Below are 24,629 nucleotides of genomic sequence, written 5' to 3'. Positions count from 1 at the left end.
ATGGAATGTCCATAGGGCAATATATGCAGTGTGTATATTGCGAAACACTTTCTCCTGCTGACCGCCAATGCAATATCCTGTTCTTGAGGGGAAAAAAACCTGGCTTAAAGAACTGGTTTCATAATTATAACAACCCTTCTACATGACGTTTGCTGTTTTCAAATGCAAGCAAAAAACTTAGTGCCAAATCAGGTGGCTGAACTCCCCAAAGGACTTCTTTTCACATGCCTCTCCTCAACCTGCACACCTATACAGTCCAATGGCTTCTTTGTAAATGCCCCCAAAGAGCCTTGTGAAATGAGGTGAGGGTAACCCACACCACCGCTCCCTCAGGTAAGGAAATGAGTTGTTCCTTAGAAAGTGTTATCAGTCCACAGGTGTAATGAATCTTGGTTCAAGGAACCAAGGGACATGAGGTAGGTTAATAATTACATGTAAACTATTAACATCTAGTGGTCTATAAAAGTTGGAGACAATGAAAAGAGAATAAGCATCTGAGCTTCCTACCTTATAAATCGTCCTCTTCAGGACTCCTCAGCATTGGCTCCACCCTCCCCTCTCCCTGCTCTGTCTTCCTCCCTTGGACTAAAGAACACTGTGAAGAAGCATGAATCCTACCAAAATGATCGTTCCTCAGGCACTCTGTATATGTAACCTTCCTAGGACTGAAAATATAAACTCAAAGTCAAAGAATAAATTAAAAGGTACAAAATCACTAAAGATATTCTGAACTTACCAGAGTCACACTAAGTGAAGACCTTTGGTCAATGACACATGCAGAAGCTTGCACTCATCAGGAAACAGTTTGAGTCTCCAAATCCCAGCCCCTCACCTCCAGACGACTCTCAGGGAGATGGAAATCTTAGAGCCACATGCCTCAACAATGCACAGGCTCAACGATGCCTGGAGCAGAGAGGGTTCTGCAACAGACACATCACTGTGGCTCCAGGCCAACTTCCTAGGTGTCGGGGGCTTCCTTCCCTGCAGAGTCCAGAATCTCAGATCTCCAGCAACATCACCCTGCACATTCCTTTGCTTTTCTTTTTGTTTTCTTTATTAAGATTTGTTTTTTTATTTAGAAGAGCAATGAAAGTGTGGGGTGGGAGGGGGAGCAGAGAGCAAAAGAGACAGGAAAGAGAGACCTTCCACCGATTGATTCACTCCTCAAATGGTTGCAACAGTCAGGGCTGGTCCAAGTTGAAGTCCCGAGCCAGGAATTCCATCCTGGTTTTCCACATAGGTGCCAGGGGCCCCAAGTACTTGAGCTATCTTCCGCTGCCTTCCCATGTGCATTATCAGGGATCTCGATAAAAAGTGGAGTAACTGGGACTGGAAATGGTACTCCAATATGGGCTTAGCTCATTGCACTATAATGCTGGCCCCTGTTTTTCCTCTATTTTGGGCAAAAAAATGACTACCGCCTTATTTGTTACTAAGGTTATGTCATGCATTCTATGCTCCCAACAGCTTTTATCCTTAAAATCCCATTGTACAATAAGGAAAAATATGGGAAAATTCATTCATATTTGCTCTTATTTCTGTCAACAACAATGGCAGCAAAAGAGATGTCAACTGCTTAGAAATAAACAAACATTGGGGTCTGTGCTGTGACACAATGAGTTAAGCCACCACCTAAGACACCAGCATCCCATATGGGGGATGGTTCAAGTCTCAGATGCTCCACTTCCGAATCAGCTCCCTGCTAATGCACCTGGGAAAGCAGCAGAGGATGCTCCAAATCTTGGGCCTCTGTACTCATGTGAGAGGCCAGGATGGAGTTCCGGGCTCCTACTTTGGCCTGGTCCAACCCTAACTTCTGTGGCCATTTGGGGAATGAACCAGAGATGGAAGATGTCTCTATCCATCTCTCTATAACTCTGCCTTTCAATAAAAACCCTTAAAAAGAAAGAAATAGACATTAAAGTCTACTTTTCATCAGTGAGATAATGATTAATGATTAAGTTCCTACTATGTACCACAGACTGTGGTCCAACAGCTAGGGAGAGGAGCATGAGTAGCTCATGAAGCAAATGGAAAGCACAACAATCTGAAATTCTAACACACTGGTAGAAGTACCACCAGCATCCTCCCCACAAATAAATATACCTGGGAATGACCTGTGAGAACAAAATGCACAGCCTCTCCCACGTGGTTCCTCCATCACCTCAGGCACTCAGGGTACCCTGTGTCCCCCATCTTCTCAAATGTTCACTGCACAGGAGTTAATGGCTGTGCATCCTAAACACACATTCTCAGAGCCTTCTTTCAGTCATAGTCAGCAAGGGAGCTCCATTCTTGTCTGAGGCTCACTCACTGCACAAGTATTTCAACGGCACAGCACTCACCATGATCTTTGAATTTGCCTCCAGCCACCTCGCATGAAGGGCACAACACAAAACTCACCTGCTGGACATCCTGCTGGAAAACGCAGAGCTGCAGCCTCTGGTGGAGCCGGACCTTGCGGTGCTGCCAGATGTTCTCGAGCTGCCGCTGGTGATGCAGCACCTCGTGGATGACATCCAAAACGTGGTGCACAGCCTTGGAGTAGTTGGCAGAGGCAGTTAGGGAATCAGAGCTGCCAGGAGTCAAGGGCCGCTGGAGCTTGTCAAGGAGTGACTTCCCATCTTGACTCACCTGCCCACAAAATAAATGTGTGATTATTCCAGACTTATGGCTTTGTCTTGGCTGTGCTGCCACAGTGTGAATATGGTTTGAGAGTGTCCCCCAAAAGGTTCATGTTCTAGAAGCTTGGTCCTCAGTCTGGCGCTGTGAAGATGGGTCAATCATTAGATCAGTGGGGGCAGGGCACAGCCTTGGAAGGGAAAGCATTAAGAGAGCTCATGGGACCTGGTCAAGCTCCGACTTCTTGTCTTGACCTGGTATCTTTCCCTCTTGCAGGCACTCCTGACCTCATGGCACCTGCCATGAGCCTTCACCAGAGCCAGGTTGATGCTGGCCTTATGCCTTTGAAACTCCAAAATCATGAGCTAAATAAACCTTTTACTTTACAAATGACCCAGCCTCAGTTATTTCATTATGGTAATGGAAAAAGAACTAATATAAGTATGTGTCCATTTGTCTTAAATGACATAAATTAGCTAATATAAATTGCAATGTTAGGATATCTACAAATTAAACTTTAAAACTAATAATTTTCGTTTGAGGTATCACGTTAGACTATAACAGATGAGCACAATTTTAGCACTGAATCTTAAAGCCTCCATTTAAAAAAAAGTCAACAATCTAGGCAAGGAATATGAACTTTTTGATTTGGATGGGCCACAATTTTACTTCACAATATTACAAGGAAATTTAAGGGGCCGACGCTCTGGCGTAGTGGCTAAAGCTGCTGCCTGTAGTGCCTGCAGTGCCGGCATCCCATATGAACACTAGTTCGAGACCTGGATGCTCCACTTTTGATCCAGCTCTCTGCTATGGCCTAGGAAAGCAGTGGAAGATGGCCCAAGTTCTTGGGACCCTGCACCCATGTGGGAGACCCGGAAGAAGCTCCTGGATCCTGGCTTCAGATTGACGCAGCTCCTGCTGTTGCAGCCATCTGAGGAGTGAACCAATGGATGGAAACCCACCCCCCACCCCCCGCCACCGCCGCCTCTCCTCTCTCAGTGTAACTGTGACTTTCAAGTAAAATAAATAAATCTTTAAAAAAATGAAATTTAAAATGTTGATTTATTTCATACACTGACTTTAAAAAGTACATGTAATTAAGATACTATCATTTTATGGCAACTAAATGAGCATCTAAAAGGAAACCCATTGAAGTGAAATGGACACTATGAGAGACAATGACATGATCAGCCCTTGTCTAGACTGTTGAGGAACAACTTACTATTTTATTCCTTTTAGTATTTTTTGTTGTTGTTGCTCTGTTTGTTCTACTTAATACCACTGGTTGAACTCTGTAATCAATGCACAATCATTTTTAGGCGCTTAAAATTAGCAGAAAAGTTATCTCTTTTAAATATAGGAGTGGGAATAAGAGAGGGAGGAGATATATAGGTTGGCACATGCTCACTCGGACTTACCTCCAATGGTAGAGCTAGAAATGTGCCAGGGGATTTCAACTCAATCTGACCAAAGAGGCATGTACACAATGCCAGCACACTTGGTAAAGTGATAAGTATAAGTACATAACTGATCAAAAAGATAGGGTAAGTGCCGAAGAGATTTCACAAATAAGACCAATGTATGCAAATAATGAAGGATAGTATTAAAAGGGAGAGAATGATCCTGTGGGGGAAGCAGGACACACAGCAGACTCATAGAATGGCAAACGTCCCAAACAGCACTCCAGCCTCATTATCAACCCTTGGGGCATTTGGATCTCACTAAAAGGCCCATGGAAAGCCATGACATGGTGGCAAAAACAACCTAAATGAAAGATCCTGGTGAACAAGACCTCAGCAGAAGGAACAGGCCATCAAGGAGGGAGGCGCCTTTCTCTGAAGGGAGGAAGGAAACTCCACTGTGATACAGCCTTGACTAAACAAGTTCAGAGTTGGTGAACTCAAGGGGCTTCCATAGCCTAGACAGCCACAGCAGAGAGCTGGATTGGAAGAGGAGCAACCGGGACTAGTACCCGGTGCCCCAACCAGGACTAGAACCCAGGGTCCCAGCACCGCAAGCAGAGGATTAGCCTAGTGAGCCGCGGTGCTGGCCAACTTTTCCTTTAATCTTCTTATGGACTGTAATTTTGCTGGAATGCAACATATTGTTTTTTTTTTCTTAAAGAAAAGTGAATTTACTTTTATCTAATTGAAAAGCAGAACGCACACACACACACACACACACACACAGAGAGAGAGAGAGAGAGAGAGAGAAAGAGAGAACCAGAGACAGAGACAGAGACAGAGTCAGAGAGAGATCTTCCATTTTCCAATTCACTCCCCAAATGCCTGCTACAGCCAGGGCTAGGGCCAGGTCAAAGCCAAGAAGTTCTGGTCTCCTGGATGTGTGTGTGAGGGGCCCAAGAACTGGAGCCATCATCTGCTGCCCCCTAGGGTGTGCATTAGCAGGGAGCTGGAATGGAAGTTCAGGCCTTGAACCAGCACTCTCATGTGGGTACAGGTGTCCCAAGCAGTATCTTAACCTGCCACACCACATGACGTTCATTTTTCAACATCTGATTTTGAGAATTTATTGGAAGGTTTGGTAATCTCTTTTGAAGGCTTCTAAGTTTAAAACTCATCTAATTCAAGATGAAACAAGGTCAGCTGACAAAATCAAATATAGTAGTATAAAAAAAGTATCAAGTTACCACTGAGTTAGTTCAGCTAAAACAAAGTACGCTCAAAGATGGGAAACTCAAGAGTTCTCTAGGGGCCAGCGCTGTGGCGCAGCAGGTTAACACCCTGGCTTTAAGCTCAGGAATCCCATATGGGCGCCAGTTCGACACCCAGGTGTTCCACTTCCGATCCAGCTCTCTGCTGTGGCCTGGGAAAGCAGTAGAAGATGGCCCAAGTCCTTGGGCCCCTGCATCCACATGGGAGACCCAGAAGAAGCTCCTGGCTCCTGGCTTCGGATCGGCATAGCTCCGGCCACTGCGTCCATCTGGGGAATGAACCAGCTGATGGAAGACCTCTCTCTATGCCTCTCCTTCTCTGTGTAACTCTTTCAAATAAATAAATAAATCTTTAAAAAAAATAGTTCTCTAAAACACAGGCTCCCATTTGCCCCTGAAGTCACTGATTTTGTGTGGGGACTGTTAATAAAACGATTTTTTTTGTGGGGGAGGCACAATGACCAATTTGCAGAAGGGATTCATTGTGATGAAATGAAAAGAGGCCTGGCGCTCTGAAATGAGCAGGATATTACCACATAAAGAAGAACTGTCTTGAATCCTCTAATCATCTGTGCTAAGCTATATTTAACATATAAACACAACTTTTTTTGTTTTTTTGCCTACTGTAAACATCACTGATTTTTTTTTCAGGAATGCAATGACCATGTCAATCATGGGAAGTCAGAGCTTGGTTTTCTTTGGAAATTTGCCATAATGATGCCATTCTTGGCATTTGTGTTGTCAATATAACACAGGTCTACAGTACATCTACAACTGCTATGTTCACAGGGGTATTACATATATGGCCAGCGTTTGAGTATCTCCTACTTTATTTTCTGGTGTAGATGTACTTGAGACTTTATGGACTGACATGTATTTTTTCATAAATACATTGCTGCAGTCCATGACTTACATGTTCATGTAAAAATTATATGTGAACATAGATTAAACTACCTATACATTCTGTTTCAGGATCATAAAATCTATTGCACAATGGAGAATGCGCTGCACCTCTTAGAACTGAGAATCACTGATCCGAGTTACGCATTTCATATTGTACAGACTCCAGGAAGAGTACTTATAAATATCCCCACAAAGTTTTACTCCTTATAATACCCACAAGGCACACCAGACAATAAGACTTAGTCAAGATTTGTCAGGAAGATACAAATCAGAAGAGGTGGCAGAAACTGACTGCTGTCCCCACCAAGTCCACTCACAGCTCCTTGACAACTAAACCCCTAAAGCCAGGAACAGCAGAGCTCCAGGCTACAAAGCTGCATTTTCCAGCCTTGCTTATATGAGAGTGCGAATGTACACAGGTAAAAAATGCTGAATGGAAATTACAGGAAAGCTGTCAGGATACTAAGTTGGAAATATGTTCACTCCTCCCCTAGCCCCTATCTGATGTCAAGAACTTGGATGAGATGGCTGTAGCTTCAGCAACCATTGATGAGATTGAGGCAACTTGAAAAACAACAGCCTGCCTGCTAACAAAGGCAACATACACAGAAAGAAGAATCTAGAGATTCTCTTAATAAGAGAGCTACCATAAAGCCCTGAAATGCAAGCCTTTAGACTTCTTTTACACAGGCAGAAAGTCAGTCTATCATTGTTTTGTAACTTAAACCATCAATGCAAAATAAAAAATGGGTTCCTAGCCCTCACCAAGTTTTTAAAAGGCATCCATGTGACACTGTTCAAATTCTACTGAGAAGCACTATCTCAATGACCCTCTTTTTTTAAGATTTATTTTTTTATTTGAAAGGCAGAGTTACAGAGAGGCAGAGGCAGAGACAGAGAGAGAATCTTCCACCTGCTGGTCACCACCCCAAATGATTGCAACAGCCAGAGCTGGGCTGATCTGAAGCCAGGAGCTTCTTCCGGGTCTCCCATGGGGGTACAGGGGCACAAGGACTTGGACCATCTTCTGCTGCTTTCCTAGGAGCATCAGCAGGGAGCTGGATTGGAAGTGGAGCAGCTGGGACTAAAACCAATGCCCATGTGGGATGCAGGCACTGAAGACAGCAGCTTTACCTGCTCTGCCACAGCACCAGCCCCTCTTTTCTTCAGTATCTGCTTAACAGATCTCAAGAACACATATCCTGACTGGATTTAGACTCATACTCCCTCATGGGGGAAGTGGGTGGTAGGGAGCACTTGCTGCGTTAGTGAATGAACAACCACGTTAACATAAGGGGACATGGCATTAGTGCGTGGCATACTGAGTAAAGTTGCCATCTGCAATGCAGGCAACCCATATAGGCACCAGTTCCTGTCCTAGCTGCTCCACTTCCAACCCAGCTCCCTGCTATTGGCATGGGTTAAGAAGTACAAGATGGTCCAAGTGCTTGGGCCCATTACATAGGAGATCCAGATGAAGCTTTTTTTTTTTTTTTTAAGATTTATTTATTTACTTGAAAAGCACAGATAGAGAGAGAGAGAGAGAGAGATCTTCCATCTGCTGGTTCACTCCCCAAATGGCCACAATAGCTGGGGCTGGGCCAGGCTGAAGCCAGGAGCCCATATGGGATACTGGAGCTGCAGGTGGAGGCTTAACCTTCTACACCACAGCACCAGCCCCCAGATGAAGCTCCTAACTCCTGCAGCCATATATATGGAAGATTCTCTCTCTCTCTCTCACTCTCATTCTCTCTCTCCCTCCTTCTCTCTGTTAACACTTTCAAATAAAAAAATAAATCTTACATATATACATTTACATATTTATATATGCATATAGATAGATAAACACACACACACACACACATACACACAGAAAGCAAAGCTGACTTTCCGGGACTTTATCACCAGGGATTAATGTCTGTACTGCCACTGTCATTTAAGTGATGACTACAACAGCAGTGACAGTAGCAGTAAAGAGCCTGGTTAAAAAAAGAGCTGATGGGGCTGGCACCACGGTGTAGTGGGTTAAGTCACTATTTGCAATGTTGGCATCTTATATGACTGCCAGTTCGTATTCTGGCTGGCTGCTCCACTTCCAACCCAGCTTCCTGCTACTGGCCTGGAAAAAGCAGCTGAAAATGGTCTGGGCCTCTGCTACCCACATGGGAGACCTAGAAGAAGCTCCTGGACACTGCAGCCATCTGAGGAGTGAACTAGCAGATGGAAGATCTTTCTTTTTCCTCTCTCTCTCTCCTTCTGTTTGTGTAACTCAAATAAATAAATCATTCTTTAAAAAAAGAAAACAGCTCTTGCATGCACTAAAACCAAGCATCATGGGACCTATCGCACATTCACCAATACACCCCTTTCAGAAACGATTCTACTTTATTTCAGGAAAGCTTCTGTTAAGCAAAGTATGTGTATGTATGTATACATATATATATATATACACATATATATAAATATGAAGGATGCAATGCATATTTTATTAAGTTTTAGCAAAATGTCTTTCTCTAATACTAGGTAAAACATGCTATAATTCTAAAAAGACAAGTTGTTCTATTGTACATAAATGAAGATTTTTAGGTGAAAAATAATCAGAAGAAAATCAATGAAGATTATTATAAAGTTTATAATATCAAAAAAATTAATACATAGTTTAAGAAGTTAAACAAGTAACACGAGTTTATGGTATGTGATATAGTTTTGGATTTCTTTACCTTAAGAATCAGGTACATGCACTGATTTCAATATTGTTGAATACAATTTTTCTAGCTTCCAGGCAAACTCTGTCCCACAAAGGGATAAAAAGAAACTTCATTATAAAAATTATTTTCCATAATTTACTAATAAAATCAGCTAATTTTTCAGCCTGGTATTTATTTTTCCTGGAATATAGGACTGGGAGACTTGCAATCAAAATTACAGCTTATAAAGAATCAGATTTTATAAATACATGAATTAATATGCTTTATTATCTAGATAAATTGAGAAAAAAATACAGGTACCAACTAAAGGAAAAATATTAGCTAAAGATAGACTTAAAATTTCACCATATCAAATGTATGTTTCTCCTTAATCTTTATGAGGAAACTTAACTGTTTAACATCTACAACAATGGCCCAGTTCATTTTTTATTTTTTAAAGATTTATTTATTTATTTGAAAGTCGGAGTTACACACAGAGAGAGAGAAGGAGAGGTAAAGAGAGAGAGGTCTTCCATCCACTGGTTCACTCCCCAATTGGCCGCAACAGCCAGAGCTGCGCCAATCCAAAGCCAGGAGCCAGGAGCTTCCTCCAGGTCTCCCATGCAGGTGCAGGGGTCCAAGGACTTGGGCCATCTTCTACTGCTTTCCCAGGCCACAGCAGAGAGCTGGATCGGAAGTGGAGCAGCTAGGACTCGAACCCGGCACAGCAGGCAACAGCTTTACCCACTACACCACAGCGCTGGCTCCCCAATTCATTTTTTAAAAAATTTTATTTTCATTTGTAACTGAAAGGCAAACAGTGAGAACAACAGAGAGAGCCTCCATCTGTTGGTTCTTTCCCCAAATGCCTGCAACTGTCAAGGCCAAAGCCAAGAGCCAGGAACTCACAGGTCTCCCATATGATGGCAGTAACAAGGACATGAATCATCACCTGCTGTCTCCCAGGTTGCACTAGCAGGAACCTACACCTGGAAGTGGAACCAGAACTGGAATTCAGACACTATGATATGAGATGCTGGTGCCTCATGCAGAGACCTTCCTTAGCCTGGTTCTTCAATGTTTACTTTTAATCAAAACTACACATAAGATTTGAGACTTGGATTTTTGCATGCCACCCTAAAAAAGAAAAGTTCCTTAAGATTTCAGAGAGACTTGTTTATTCATACTTCTGGTACCTGCATGTCTACATTTGACATTAAATGAGATTAGACCTAATAGTCTTTAGTAGGAATATTCTTCACTGAACAAAGTAAGAATGTCATTCAGATGGAAGAAAAGCAAATAGTATCTGGACATCATTGCTCAACACAGCAAAAGCAACAGCTGTCCAAACAGATAAATATGACCTATGGACACAACAATGACATAAAAGTCCTGGGAAAGGATATTCCCAAGATGTAACAAAATCAGGGACATACACAAAGTCACCTGGCTTATCATTAGAAATGGCAGTCCCTCAAACTCTTATGAAAGGAACTGCACTAGCTGCACTGCCTCAAAGCCAGCAGTGCTTGTGTCAATCTCAGCAGGCTTTAACCACGTGACCTCAGAGCACAGACCTCCACAGGAAGCCCGGGAGTGACGTCACCATCCTCCAATTCTTGCTGAAATTGTCCTTGAGTCAACACAGCAGAAAAGAAAGGAAAGGCTGGCAGGTGAGCACCCAGCCTGATACTCTTCAGCCACTGGCTCAGATGTCACCTTTGCCTCTGAGGAAGGAAATCAAACCAGACATGAATGGTGCAAGAAGACACCAAGAATCCTTCCTGAAGAGCAGCGCCTTGGATCCTGGCAGCTGGCGTCTGCGCCGCCCCGCGAAGCCACCCAGTAGAGGGGAGACTGACTATTTTCAGGACGAACCTGATTCAGCTATTCAGATTCCTGCTCAAAACCAGATCAATCTAATCTTGTTTGACACTTGGATACTTCACTTGGGAAACAAGTCCAAGTCAAGAAAGTGCTGGGGCAGCCCACTGCAGTGAGTCAGGTGTGTGCGCCTAACAGCAGCGTTCTGTGGAATGCACTCCAGCTTGACTTTCGTTGCTCCTCTATATCAAGCACTTGCAAGGCTGAAGCTGAGTTTGGGGTTAGGAAGAGAGAGCTGCTGCTGGGATAGCTGCCCTGGTGCTGTGGCAGAAGATGACTGTGGCAGGTGCCAGCATCGTGCCCTCAGTGAGGCTTGGAAACAAGTGATTGACTCCGCAGTAGGCAGCTGAGCTCCACACATGTCAGAGAGAGGGTCTCAGTGAGTTTCCTATCCAAGAGATTTATTTTGCTGATTGCTTCTTTTCATGCTAATAACACTGATCATACTATCATTCATTAATACAGTGCCTTACAAAGGAGATCAACCAACTTCACAGGCAGCAAATCAGTCACTTTCAGAGGCCCTGTGGATGGACACACTAAACAGCACATTTGTGATACTGAGAAACTGGCGCAGAAACCAAGTCACAGGGGATCAGGGCAAGTCAAGGCCATGTGGTAGCCTCTTCCTCCTGTTCCAAGGCTGCAATGTATGCATACTATGCAGTTTCCCTCACATTTCCAATAATGCAACACAAGCATGTAGAGATTTAGTTTATGGAGAAATGAGTCGACAGGATGGCTTACTTAAAATGTGAAAAAAGAATACTCTGCATACCGATTCTAAACCTGCATCTCATGTCAGGCATCTGCACATAGCGTCATGCTCCTGTGAACTACAGTGTTGGCCCCAAACCTGGCAAGCTGAAGCAAGCACACGTTTACAACGCACAGGTATGTGCCTGTTGCTAAAACACCAAAAGCAGCAACGCAGAACAGGTCTAATTAAAATAGTAAGGCAGGTGTATGTGTCTTGAAAAACAAAATGCTGGGCAGATCTCCCACAGCAAATGTATGTCGACAGAGAACAGGAACTATAGACATGGTTCACAGAAAAAGAACTGTGGAAAAAGGCAAGCAAGGGTGGAAAGGGAAGGAAGGGGAAGGAAGAAGGCAGGGAAAGGAAGAGCAAGACCTGTTTAGATTCTAGTCCCCCAAATTGAGCCTGCATCCACAATGAGGTCCACAGCACAGCAGTGCTCAGCATCTGGGGGATGAACAAGACTTCCGCTGGCCACACTCTTCAGAAACAGGATAGGAGTTTCTCCGTGTGTGCTTGGTAAGTACCTGCAGCACACACAGTCCCTGGGCTGCTAGGGAAGCTGCTGAAAATGGAGATGCAATGTCTCTAGGGCTAAGGGTATTTTCAACTGGCACACTCAAGTTCGAAAAACATGCATGGGCCCGGCGCTGTGGCACAGTGGGGTACAGCCCCAGCCTGCAGTGCTGGCATCCCATATTGGCAGCAGTTCAAGTTCACTTCCTATCCAGCTCTCTGCTATGTCCTGGGAAAGCAGTGGAAGATGGCCTAAGTCGTTGGGCCCCTGCACCCACATGGGAGACCCAAAGGAAGCTCTTGGCTCCTGGCTTCAGATCGGCTCAGCTCTGGCTGTTGCGACCATTTGGGGAGTGAACCAGCAGATGGAAGACCTCTTTCTCTCTCTTTCTCTCTACCACTCTATATAACTCTTTCAAATAAATAAATAAATCTTTAAAAAAAGAAAGAAAGAAAGAAAGAAAGAAAGAAAGAAAAACACTGGTTTACGGAAAGAAAAAAAAATTAGAAAATCAAAGCAGTCTTTCCCTCCTGTCTTCTCTCCCGAGCTCCTCTCCTGGCTTGAAAAAATGAGAAGGAGAGGCCTGAGGGGCAGAAGAACCAGACAGAATGGTTGGAAGACGGCAAAATCTGCCTATTGCGCAAGGAAGTTCAGACAAAGGAAGCCAAGCTTTTTGTTGTCTGAGAAAGGATTTATAAACATGGAAATGAAACATTGGAAATGCCAGAGATACTGGAATAAATAGAAGAACCAATATGAACACATATGTTTTAAAAATATGTATAGGGGGTGGCGCTGTGGCTCAGTAGGTTAATCTTCTGGCTGCGGCACCGGAATCCCATGTGGGTGCAGGTTCTAGTCCCAGCAGCTTCTCTTCCAATCCAGCTCTCTGCTATGGCCTGGGAAAGCAGAAGATGGCCCAGACACTTGGGTCCCTGCATCTGCATGGGAGACCCGCAAGAAGCTCCTGGTTCCTGGCTTTGGATAGGCACAGCTCCAGCTGCTGGAACCATTTGGGGAGTGAATCAGTGGATGGAAGCCCTTTCTCTTTGTCTCTCTCTCTCTCACTGTCTGTAACTCTACCTCTCAAATAAATAAATAAAATCTTTTAAAAAAATTTGTAGAGACAGATACAGCAGGTGTGTATGTACAAGGATGCAACTACCTCTCAAATAAATAAAATCTTTTTAAAAAATTTGTTGAGACAGATACAGCAGGTGTGTATGTACAAGGATGGATGTGTGGATGGATGGATGGATGGGTAAGTAGGCCAATGTGTGGGTGGATCGATGGATGGATATATAACTAGAAGAATGGATCACTGGGTGGGCAGATGCAGTGGGCAGACAGGTAGATGGGTGGGTGGGTACACATCCATATAAATGCTTCCTGACTCTGCTTAGAGAGCCTAGAGGCATTGACACTTCACAAGCAAACAATACATTCTGAGCACCCAGGACTCAATTTGTGAATGCCATACTGCACTGCAAGGAACCATCTCACTGTGAGACAGCTGATCCCAGGAGTGGGCAATAGTACCAGCTGAGCCTGGACAATCTTGTTACATCAGAAGGTAAAGCAGCACCTAAAAGATGGTAAGGACATATCAAGAGCACAGGCATCAAATTAGAGTCTCAGTAAATAATCCCAATGAATATGGTAAGATTTCATAATCTATACAGTAATAAACAAATAAGGGAGAAAAGAAATAAAACTCTTTATGGAGGAAAGCCACCAAATGCATGTAAAGAAGGAATGATAGGAGGAGGTGATCCTCTCCAGCAGTCTGTGTGGTAGCTGATGGGAAAAAATCCTCAGTGGAGATGAAGGCTGTGAGGGGTCAGATGAGGAAAGACTACAAATGTCCTGGTTGGAAGGAGACTGGCAAGATATGTTGACAAACTGTAATGCAAGGTGCTGGACAGCATCCATGAGCAGGAAAGGGTCCTGTTGGAGCAGTTGTGGGGATATGAAAGGGATCTTGTGGGTAGGACAGAGGATGAAGCAAACATGAAAAGCTTAAAAATTCAGAAATTCTGGTAAAGGAATGTGAGAGTTTCCTGTACTATTTTATCACTTTTCTGTAGGTCTGCAACTATTTAAAAATTAAAGTAATTTAAAAGGCAAGAAATTAATTATGTTCTACAGAAAATCATTTCAATTCATCCAGTTCAAATTATTATCTCCTAGGGTGTATGGCTCAGTCCTTAGGCTAAAAATTGGTGGTCAAAGATTTCAGCCTAGGAGGTGGTTACTTCTCATCAAGTTACTTTCAATTATTAATATCAATGTAAATTAAGCACAGCTATACCATAGGTAAACATAAGTTCCCACATCAAAATGCTCATCTTTACAGAATGCAGTGGATAATCAGAGATTATGTGCTTAGTCAGAAGTGCCAAGGTCCACCAGCAGGCTGGACAGGCCAGCAGGGTCTGAGATGACACCAGTCAGGTCAAGGTAATTCCAATGTAAGTCAAGCATTTTCTCGGTTGGTCCCACAGGAACTGTAATCCAGTTCTTGCCAATAACCTTGTGAATAAAGGCTACTCAGTCCCTTCTTGGCCTGGCAAAGATGTGCAAAAAGCAGCCCCGGAGAAAAGGATTCGGTAAGTAGATGAGTGAAGGCCCCATTACCTGAGAAAATAATAAGGTTGTTCACTTTTCATATTATGTCAAATTGGACAATGCAAAGAGAGGGTGCACTAGGAGAAGGAACTTAAGGATCACATAGTCATCGTGAATCAATGTGATAAAAAAATATTACAAATCTGTTCCATTTCAGGCTACAATGGAAAAGGCTATCACTTCAACAGTTTCTAATAAACTAGATAACCAAATTAGTTAAGAAACAGTAGATGCAAAATCAAGAACCTTCTAAATTCCATAAGCTATGTAAAACAGTGCTGGAAGAAAAGGAGTCTTGTCAGGCAAAAAAAAGTGACTTGGGGAACAGATAATTAGATATCCATGTACATGGGGAGGAAGGACTGAGCATGTTCTGAACAAATACAGCAGTGTAGCACATACATGGACACCAGAGGGTCAGGAGACCCGGGGCCAACAACATCAGAGTGACAGATGCTCAGTGAAGCTCGACAGGAACTGCCAGACTGAAATGCAAATGGCTAATTCTCCCCACAGCTTTGACAAGTGTGGAGATGGTTCAGGGCAAGGAGATTTAGATTCGAATACATTATGCCTTTATTAACACCCAGCCCTCTGCTAGGTGCTTTGAAAAGTACCCTTGGAGGCAGAGTTGTGGTGTAGTGGGTTAGGCTGCCACCTCAACACTGGCATCCCATATGAGCACTGCTTCAAGACCCAGCTGCTCCACTTCTGCTCCAGCTCCCTGCTAAGGTGCCTCAGAAAGCAGCGGAGGATGGCCCAAGTGCTTAGGCCCTTGCCACCCATGTGAAATTCCTGGAAGAAGTTCCAGGCTCCTGGCTTCAGTCTGATACAGCCTTGGCAATTGTGGCCATTTAGGGCATGAACCAGTGGATGGACGATTTCTCCCCCATCCCACCCCCAATTCTGCCTTTCAAATAAATAAACAAATCTTAAAAAAAAAAAAGAAAAAGAAACAAAAGTACCCTTAACTGCAGTCTCATAGTTACTGCTCATATCAACATGAAATGTTACAGATGCTTCCTATTAAAAGAGAAAAAAAGGAAACTTCAGGGGAAAGTTCCACACAGAACTCCCGCCCAGCCCCTTCTCACCTCCAGGAATGTAACCATTACCATAGAGGTAGACTGGTCTGCAGGGCCACATGAACATGACATGGGCAGAAATGACAACTGTCAACTCATTTGTAGCTGTGGTCACCACCATGGCTACCACTGGCATGGCACAGAAGCAGCTGAGCAGTGACTGAAAGGGTGGAGCTGCCCACTGGGGCTCACATCCTGCTCCGCCAGCTGCTGCCCTGGCACACCTCCCTTCATCTCTGAGCTTCGGTTTCCTCACTTGTGATGGCAGAGACCATACAGGATGTGCTTCCAAGTTGTGAGCATTAAGTGAGTTATGACACAAAGTCCTGACAGCTGGGCCTGGCATAGAGGAGGTAGCAGAAAATAAAACAGGGGTGCATTAAGTAATGTAACATACCCTAAAATCATAAATAAAATGCTACACTGAGGTTTCTGCAACATGCTTAAAAACCAGCGTGTTCCCTGCAATCCAGACCAGGAGGCTAAAGTACACTTCCTCTCTTTCCTAAAAAGTTCCATTCAGGAAGAATAAGCTGAATTCAACTAGACTGAAGAGCACACAAAATATAGGACCCCTAAAGATATGTCAACAAGATTGGAATTTCATTTTTGCAGATGAAAATATAAGCATTCTGAAGGAAATCTACAAATGTCACAGGGCCATGAAAAGTACGCTGGCTGCCCACCCCTCTGCTTCATTCAATACACACATGGGAGTTTAAATGTTAAATGGTTAAATTGCAGTTTTATCTACAAACTTTTCAAGTTTCCAGTGCTGTGACTCAGAAGTACCGCTTCCTTATAATTCAAGTAGAACAGCCCCATACCTCTGAGTAGGCGAGAGTGATGTGCTCGTATATGCCCTGGTGGTGATGAATGGCATCTTCTAGGTCCTGCAGCTCTGAGGGCAGGTCGACCTCACCGCAGGCTTTGCACCACGAGTCCACGTTGCTCATATACTTGAAGGTTAGAAAAAGGGGAAAAAAAAGATATTTCTACCAAGGACAACTTACATTGAAAAGTGGGTATTTTTTAAACATGGGTTTGAAATTTAGGAAGTAAGGGAGAGTCTAAGAATGTCAAGCATCCATACCAGGTAGCAACAATAGTCAATTCTCAAACTTGATTGTTAGATTGCCCATCCCACCCTCAAAGATTAGGTTCTGGCAGGGTTGGCCTGGGGCCTAGGAACCTGCTTTGATATGAAAGCCTCAGGGGACTGTGGCCCAGTCTAACCCTGGGTTAGTCTAACCTTGGGCTGGCTAACCTCTGTAGCAACACTGTCTTCATTGTGTGGGTATCCTCCTAAGTCTTCCCAGCCCATCTCTGAAGCCACATTTCTAGCTGCCCCCGCTCCAGCAATGCAAGCATAAACGTCACTGCACACATCCCTGTTAGTTCAACCACAGCTCAGCATCAGGTCTCTGAGGATGTAGCTTGCTGGGGAGCTGCTTCCCAGCCTTACTTCTTCCCTCTTACATTAAAATGTTAATGCAAGGACTGAGGTATCTGAAATCATTTACCTAACATTAGGAAGAGAAGCCAGCCCATTTTCCTACCCTTTCAAACAGAAATTCACATAGAAATTAAAAGTAAACCATGGAACAGAAGCTAAGCTCCTCAGCTGTGAACCTGAGCAAAGGCTTATGAGTAGTGGCTACAGGCATCATCGGAATCTTTGAGGTCTTTCCCAATCTGTATGCGAACGAGATGACTCTGAACCACACCAGGCTTCTGGCTGCTGTTAGCCATTCCAAGCTGGCTTCAAGTCTTCATTACCACCCACAACACGGGGACTCATCAATAGCTGACAAATCACTGCCAAATTTCCTAGGGAGATCCTATCCAAATCCAGAATAAATCACGGTTAAGTGTCAAAGGCAAGCACAGGAGGCCCAATTAAAGAAGCTAATTCAATTATTCCAGATAGATGTAATACATTTCCCTGGACTTTAGCCTTTTTCACCTCAGTTCTTCTCGAGTCTACACAGTAGAGATTACAGAAAATGGCTACTTAAAATTCCAGACAGCAGTGTGCTAATTCTTTCAATGTTTAATGAGAACATTCTCCCAGTTACTTCTGGTGTTTTTAGGACCTTAAAATAGACCAGTCACCCAAATAATAACTATGTAAATAACTTTATTATTAAAGTATTGGTTCAGAAAAATACTTGCATGCAAGTCTCTGGACTTGAATCCAATTCATATGGCATTAAGTACCACTTGATAGCAATGACTTCAAATAGGACTAAACCACCATAAGCTCCAGGTATTTATATTGTCCTCTTTTATGATGTCTTCCAGACACCCTCAAGGTGATGTAAGTACTAACACAATTACCTACACCTCTCCTCTGCTCACATACATACATACAAGGCCACTAATGCATATTTCTAAGTATTTCTTGGGTACAGTGTTCTATAAATGTCAATTAGGTCAGTTGGATGACTCTAAGAGTTCTTAAGCTCTATTTCACTCTATCTTCTTTGATTCTTGCATTTAACATGGATTATTAAATTACAGTGAACCTTTTTCAAATGTGAATTGACAGAGGTTAACAATCATTATTAATAAATCATTAGGTCCACCTCAGCAATTAAATGCTTCTCCTGGACAGTGGCCATTGCAAAACAAAGAAAAGTCACAACACATTCCTAAAAAGAGATAAAAAAGCTTCTTATAGAACAACGTGAAAATGGGTGTTAGCTATACAGTATTTCATACTATAATGAGCACAGGTGTCAGACTATAATCTATCACTGTATCAAAATCACACACATGCCTATAATTAGAAGTGAGTGACTTAGTCCTTAGAGGGTACTGATCAAACACATTTGGAAAAACTGTAGTCTGGTCTAAATATACAGGAAAGATGGCTTGCCACATAGAAATCATAAGGAAAGGGGATTCTGCCCATCTAAATTCACTGGGTTAACACAGCCCAAAGACAGAAATAACCCCAGCCTGTGTGCTATGAGGACTTGTGCTCAAGCACTGTTTCTCAGTCCTTTATTTATAAGGTACAACACTAGACACCAAAGGGCAAGCCACATGCCTTGACTGCTCTGAAGGGATGAGCAAAAAGGTCTAGACTCATTGCCACCAGTGCAGCAATCTTCACTCAAAGACCCAGCAGAGAAGAGGGTGGTAAAATGAATTCCACAAGGAAAATGCATCCTTATCTCAGGTTTGGTGTCAAATTAAAATACCTATGTAAGAGAACCTCTGAAAGCCTTTTAAAATGATAACATGCATTCTGACTGGGGGGCTGGTATGTCTTTTCCCAAACCGCTCTAGAATACACATCTTCCAAACCCTCCAACACCTACACAAACACACCCCTTTGATAGTTTGGGATGGCAATGTGAGGAGTTAGATGTACTGGCAGTTAGGTCAGGTCCCTGTTGGAATGAGAAAAAGGACAGAGTCTCTCTGTAACAGAGTGGACAAAGTGGGGCTGCTATTGGCGTTGTGGCACAGCAGGTTAAAAGTGGACAAGGTGCTTGCCTCCTCCCAGAGGCTGCCTGTAGCAACATTTAGGTTTTTTATCATGAGCAAGTTAGACAAGATTACAAATCCCCACTCCTCTGATGTTTTTTTTTTTTTTCCTTGCCTCTGACTGGCTGTTATCCCAGCCCTCTGATTGTTAGCTGTTATTCTGTTTCTCCCCTGATGGGTTACATCTAGGTAGCCACTTTTTTGTATGAAAAGACCCAGCACTGGCAAGTTTCCTGGAGCAACTCCCTCCTGGAAGCCTCTTTTCCTGACTCCTGCAGCAGGAGGCTTCCCACTACAATAAATCTTGCTTTTGTTCACTGTCCCTATCCACGTGGAAATTCTTCTTCAATGTGAGACAAGAACCCAGATCACCTTCACTGGGGGGCATATATCTATCACAGAGCCTGATAACACAGTAAACAGCAATGTCAAAAGATGGCTAATATAGCCTAATGAGATCAGAGCATCCCACTTAAGTGTCTGATGCTTTAAAAACTCGGGAAATAAATAGATGAACATATAGCATCTGGCTAGAATGAGAACAAAGATAGAAGAGTGAAAGAATATTAAACATTGCTTTCTGAGTTCAGACCAAGTGCCTGCTTCAGAACTGGGGATTTGATGCTAGGAAGAATAGCGATTTCCTTTTTTAAAACACTGCTAAATGAAAGATAAAAGTAGTTTGGGTGGGGCTGGCACTGTGGCTTAGCGGGTAAAGACACCACCTGCAGTGCCAGCATCCCATATGGGCACCAGTTCGAGACCCTGTTGCTCTACTTCTGATCCAGCTCTCTGATGTGGCCTGGGAAAGCAGCAGAAAATGGCACAAGTGTTTGGGCCTCTGCACCCACATGGGAGATCCAGAAGAAGTTCCTGGCTCCTGGCTTTGGATCAGCACAGCTCTGGCTGTTGTGGCCAACTGGGGAGTGAATCAGTGGATGGAAGACCTCCCTCCCTCCCTCTCTCTTTCTCTATTTCTGCCTCTCCTTCTCTGTGTAACCCTGACTTTCAAGTAAACAAATAAATCTTTAAAAAAAAAAAAGTAGTTTGGGTTAGTCAGTTTGCAAAACTGAGATGAGCAGATGAGGGATGCTGCTTTAAAGAGAACCTGAGGGGGCCAACACCATGGCATAGTGCACTAAGTCACATGCATACCATACAGCCTGCAGTTCCAGTCCTGGTTGCTCCACTTCAGATCCAGCTCCCTGCTAATGTGCCTGGGAAAGCACCAGAGGATGGCCTAACTGCTTGGGCCACTGTACCCACAAGAGAAACTCAGATGGAGATCCAGGCTACGCTTTGGCCTGACCCAGCCTTGGCCACTGTGGCCATCTGGGGAGTAAACCAGCAGATGGTAGCGCTCTCTCTCTCTGTAACTGTCTCTCAAATAAATAAGTAACTCTTTTTAAAAAATGTTTTAAAAAGAGGATGATTGATTAGCAGACTACTTTTCATATTCAACTACTCCACTAATCTCAATTTGCTTTGGGGGTAGGAGGCTCCAGTCTGGGAGCCACTTGACCTGCCAATTCCTGGAATGTTCTGGGCTGGTGAATTTCACTTGTACCCATCATCTCTCACCCCAACACATGACAAACCTTTAGCACTGCACAGGTAATTAGAAAATAGAAACTTCGTAAAATACAAATTTTAACATATTTATATAGAAATATTTTATCCTCTTTGGAAAAACTGACATTGGCTGAAAAATTTCTTTCTCTCTCTCATACACACACACACACACACACACAGGACTTCAACCTTCAGAGTTCGTTTTTACTTTTAATCATCTTCTTTCCCATTTCTAGAAAGTATTACCCTACTTTTGTTCTTTCACCATGCCTCTCCCTCTCCTGGGCCCCTCCTCTGTCCAGGGAAATCACCTGCTGGATGAAGCATCTCCACTTGTGAAGCAAGAAAGCAGCTCTGACATCCCCAATAGAGAAACTCAAAGAAAGATTCAATTTGAGCCAAAATGTGTCAATGATCAATCTCAGTAATCAAACTTGTCTTCTTGTTGGGGCATATATTTTTTAATCCCAATTCCTTTCCCACATTTTTATTTTTATCAAAAGTTAAGAATTTGTTCACAAAAGCTTTTATCAAAGGCATAGTCCAAAGTATAAAGTGAAATAAGGTTAAAATGGGAATGATTACACATGTGCTACATGTCTTAGAGTGTCAAAGGAAATACCATAGCATTCTTATTTTGCTATGAATTTTCAAACTACGATAAAATTGTCCAAATGACAGCTATCACCTATAAGGCATACTGATAGTAAATATTACTTCTAAAATTTATGGAAAGTAAATTTTCCTAACAATATTAACATAAATGCAAAGTGGCTTGTTATTATATCAGAAACTGAATGACACAGTCATAGACCTCAGTAAAAGATCCTATCAGTTCCCAGTTAGAGCGTAATAGCACTAGCCCTATCTATCCCCAGGGGATTACTTTTTTTTTTTTTTTTTTTTGGACAGGCAGAGTTAGACAGTGAGAGAGAGTGAGAGAGTGAGAGTGAGAGAGTGAGAGAGAGAAAGGTCTTCCTTCCGTTGGTTCACCCCCACAAATGGCCACTACAGCCGGTGGCACTATGCCAATCCAAAGCCAGGAGCCAGGTGCTTCCTCCTGGTCTCCCATGTGGGTGCAGGGCCCAAGGACTTGGGCCATCCTCCAAGGTACTCCTGGGCCACAGCAGAGAGCTGGACTGGAAAAAGGGCAACCGGGACAGAATCCAGTGCCCCGACCGGGACTAGAACCCGGTGTGCCGGTGCCACAGGTGGAGGATTAGCCTAGTGAGCCATGGCGCTGGCCAGGGAATTACTTTTTGTAAGATTTATTATTTATTTGAAATTCAGATTTACAGAAAGACGGAGAGACACAGAGAGATAGAGGAAAGAGAGAGAGATCTTCCATCCACTAATTCACTCCCCAAATGGCTGCAATGACCAGGGCAATGCCAGGCTGAAGCCAGGGGCCAAGAGTTTCATATGGGTACCCCAAGTGGGCAGCAGGGTCTCAAGCGCTTAGGCCATCCTCTTCTGGTTAATGCTTTCCCAGGAGCATTAACCAGAAGCTGGATTGGAAGTGGTGCAGCTGGCATGTGAACTGGTGCCCATATGAGATGCTGGTGTCGCTCCCCCTCTTCGTGGAGGAACGACACTAAACCCTGCGCTGTTCTTTTGTCTGCTCGGCCCTCCCCGGGTTTGCTGCTGGTTCTTCCCGGGTTGGCTACCGTCCCTTCCACCTCTGTGGAAGGGCGGTTCCCCCTGGCCACTTTCCCCACTTCCGCAGGGGAGCGGCACACCACCGGCCGGCTCTCTCGGGGGCTGCACAGGTGTTCCCCTTAGATGTTCCTGGTGCATGCCGTCTCTCTCCTCCTTTATAGTCCTCCTCCGCCAATCCCAACTCGGCTGCCCACACGCCAAGTACGCTGCTCTCCTCCAATCAGGAGCAAGTCCTACAGTTTATTGGCTGAACTGGAGGCAGCTGTGTAGAAGCTGTTTTCTCCTCTCCCAGCGCCATATTGTGGGAGAGCAGATGCATAGAATAAGTCTTAATTCCAGTAACTTAGTCTAGTCCGAGTTGCTCCCCACAGCTGGCATCACAGAGGCAGCTTAACCAGTTCTGCCGCAAGGTCGGCCCCCACTAGGCTGATTTGAGGATGAAATAAGATTCCATGTTAAAGAGCTCTATAAATGTTAAAATAGCTATACAAACACTAGATGCCATTTTATTTGGGGTTCTTAAAGTACAGAAGCCGTTGGAGTCATAGATAAAATAGGTGGTCATGGTTCTGACTCACAGTGAAGTGCCTCTATGAGCAGCCCAGATGCCGAGTGACACAAATGTGTCCTTGCTGTCTATTGCAGTAGCTGCTGGCCACCTGTTATTGCTGAGCATAGGAAATGTGGATGCTGTAAGGAACTGGTTTTAATTTTATCTTTTAAAATTATTTAATTATTAATGAAATTTTTTTAACCTCGAGTAGTTTCAATAGCCAGAGATGGTGATTGGCTACTACCTTGGACAGTACAGCTCTACTTTATTGCTTTTAACAGAAAAAACTGGAGATTTTAAGGTACAGAGATATCAAGTCACTTTAGTTCTTTATTGTTACAAAAATATGCTAATAACTTGCATTGTGAAAGCTTCTTAGTATAAAAGGATTACCAGTGAAATGGCCAAGAGTGAAATCTCTTAACCGCTATTTGCAAACTGATATTCTCATCCTAAACTGGGGGTGAGAGAACATGGGGGAGATGAAAGCGTGAGAGAGAATGGCGCTGCCATCTTTGGAAGGTCTCAGAGCTGTGACATATCTTTCTCCTCTGTTTTATCCCCAAGCTTTATGTTTCTAAAGTCATAAGCAAACACTAACATAAAAACATCCATAGAGATGGAGGTACAAGGCTGGCAGTTGAACCCTTGCAGAGAAGGCTGCTTCCATTAGTAAGACCATCAGTTGTGAGCTCACATAATTGAGCCTGATGTTCCCATAATCAGGTTTAAATCCCTCATGGCAACTCTGGATGGGGTCCAGACAGGTGGCTAAAATGGAAACCTAAGTTTTGACATATGAGTTGCCTTCCCAGATGGAGCTGGGATTAAGCATAACCAGAAGGCAAAGGATTTAGAAAGAGCTCTTCCTGTGACTACTCTAATGGGAATGAAACTGTGCTCCTCCCGTGACTGTTCTCCTGGAAGAGGAAGTGACGTCAGAAGACAAGATCTGCTTCCAAGCATTAGAATCCAAGGATCTCGCTTCTGTTCAGCGAGCCAGGAGACATATACATTTCTGAGTAAGGAAACACTTTCTGCACATTTCTGTGTCCAGGTGCATGCCTAGAACATGTGCAGGACTCCTTCTCTGTAAACTCCTATTCAGCGTCTCTGGCCACTTCGTGTGTGGAGAAACCCCAGGCACCTTTACAGTATTCAGGAGCCCATGAAATGCTGTTCACTGATGTATTCATCTACTTCAGCTTCCTTCAAAAACATAAATTACACCATTCATGTTATCCAAATAAAAACACCTTGGGCTCTTTCAACTTTGTTTGCTACATGTTTGAGATTCTTGATAATAACACATTGGAAGTGAAATGCCCCATGGCACCCACATTTCTAAATGATTTTCAGGCACATCAGAGCAGCAAGTAGTCCTCTGGGTTTATTTATAATTCTGAATCCCGTCATGTCTGTGAAAGTGGTTTTCCTTCTGGGTTATGCTTAAGTCCGCCTTTCACTCAAGGCTGTCCTGCATCAGATTGATTCCTATTGTCTTGTACTGCTCTGGGTCCACTACCAATTCACACGTCTCCCATTTTACCATTACAGAAGACACACATGTACAGGTACACA

General features: G+C 43.6%; 1 protein-coding gene across 7 annotated transcripts in view; it reads right to left on the bottom strand.

Moving 5' to 3' along the window:
• Positions 1–24,629, bottom strand: part of TRIO (trio Rho guanine nucleotide exchange factor) — a 373,294-nt gene that overhangs the window by 185,493 nt on the left and 163,172 nt on the right. For 6 of the 7 annotated variants that reach the window (XM_070056594.1, XM_070056595.1, XM_070056598.1 and 3 more), the window contains 2 exons: positions 16,594–16,725; positions 2,404–2,634 (listed from right to left, as the gene is read on the bottom strand). In XM_070056594.1, coding sequence (XP_069912695.1) covers positions 2,404–2,634; positions 16,594–16,725 — 363 coding nt within the window. The remainder of the gene's footprint in view (positions 1–2,403; positions 2,635–16,593; positions 16,726–24,629) is intronic. The other variant, XM_070056597.1, reaches the window with a different exon arrangement.

The sequence above is a fragment of the Oryctolagus cuniculus genome, chromosome 14 (assembly GCF_964237555.1).
Source record: "Oryctolagus cuniculus chromosome 14, mOryCun1.1, whole genome shotgun sequence".
NCBI classification, from domain to species: Eukaryota; Metazoa; Chordata; class Mammalia; order Lagomorpha; family Leporidae; genus Oryctolagus; species Oryctolagus cuniculus.
The sequence above is the reverse complement of the archived record's forward strand: the minus strand, read 5'-3'. Positions and strand labels throughout refer to the sequence as shown.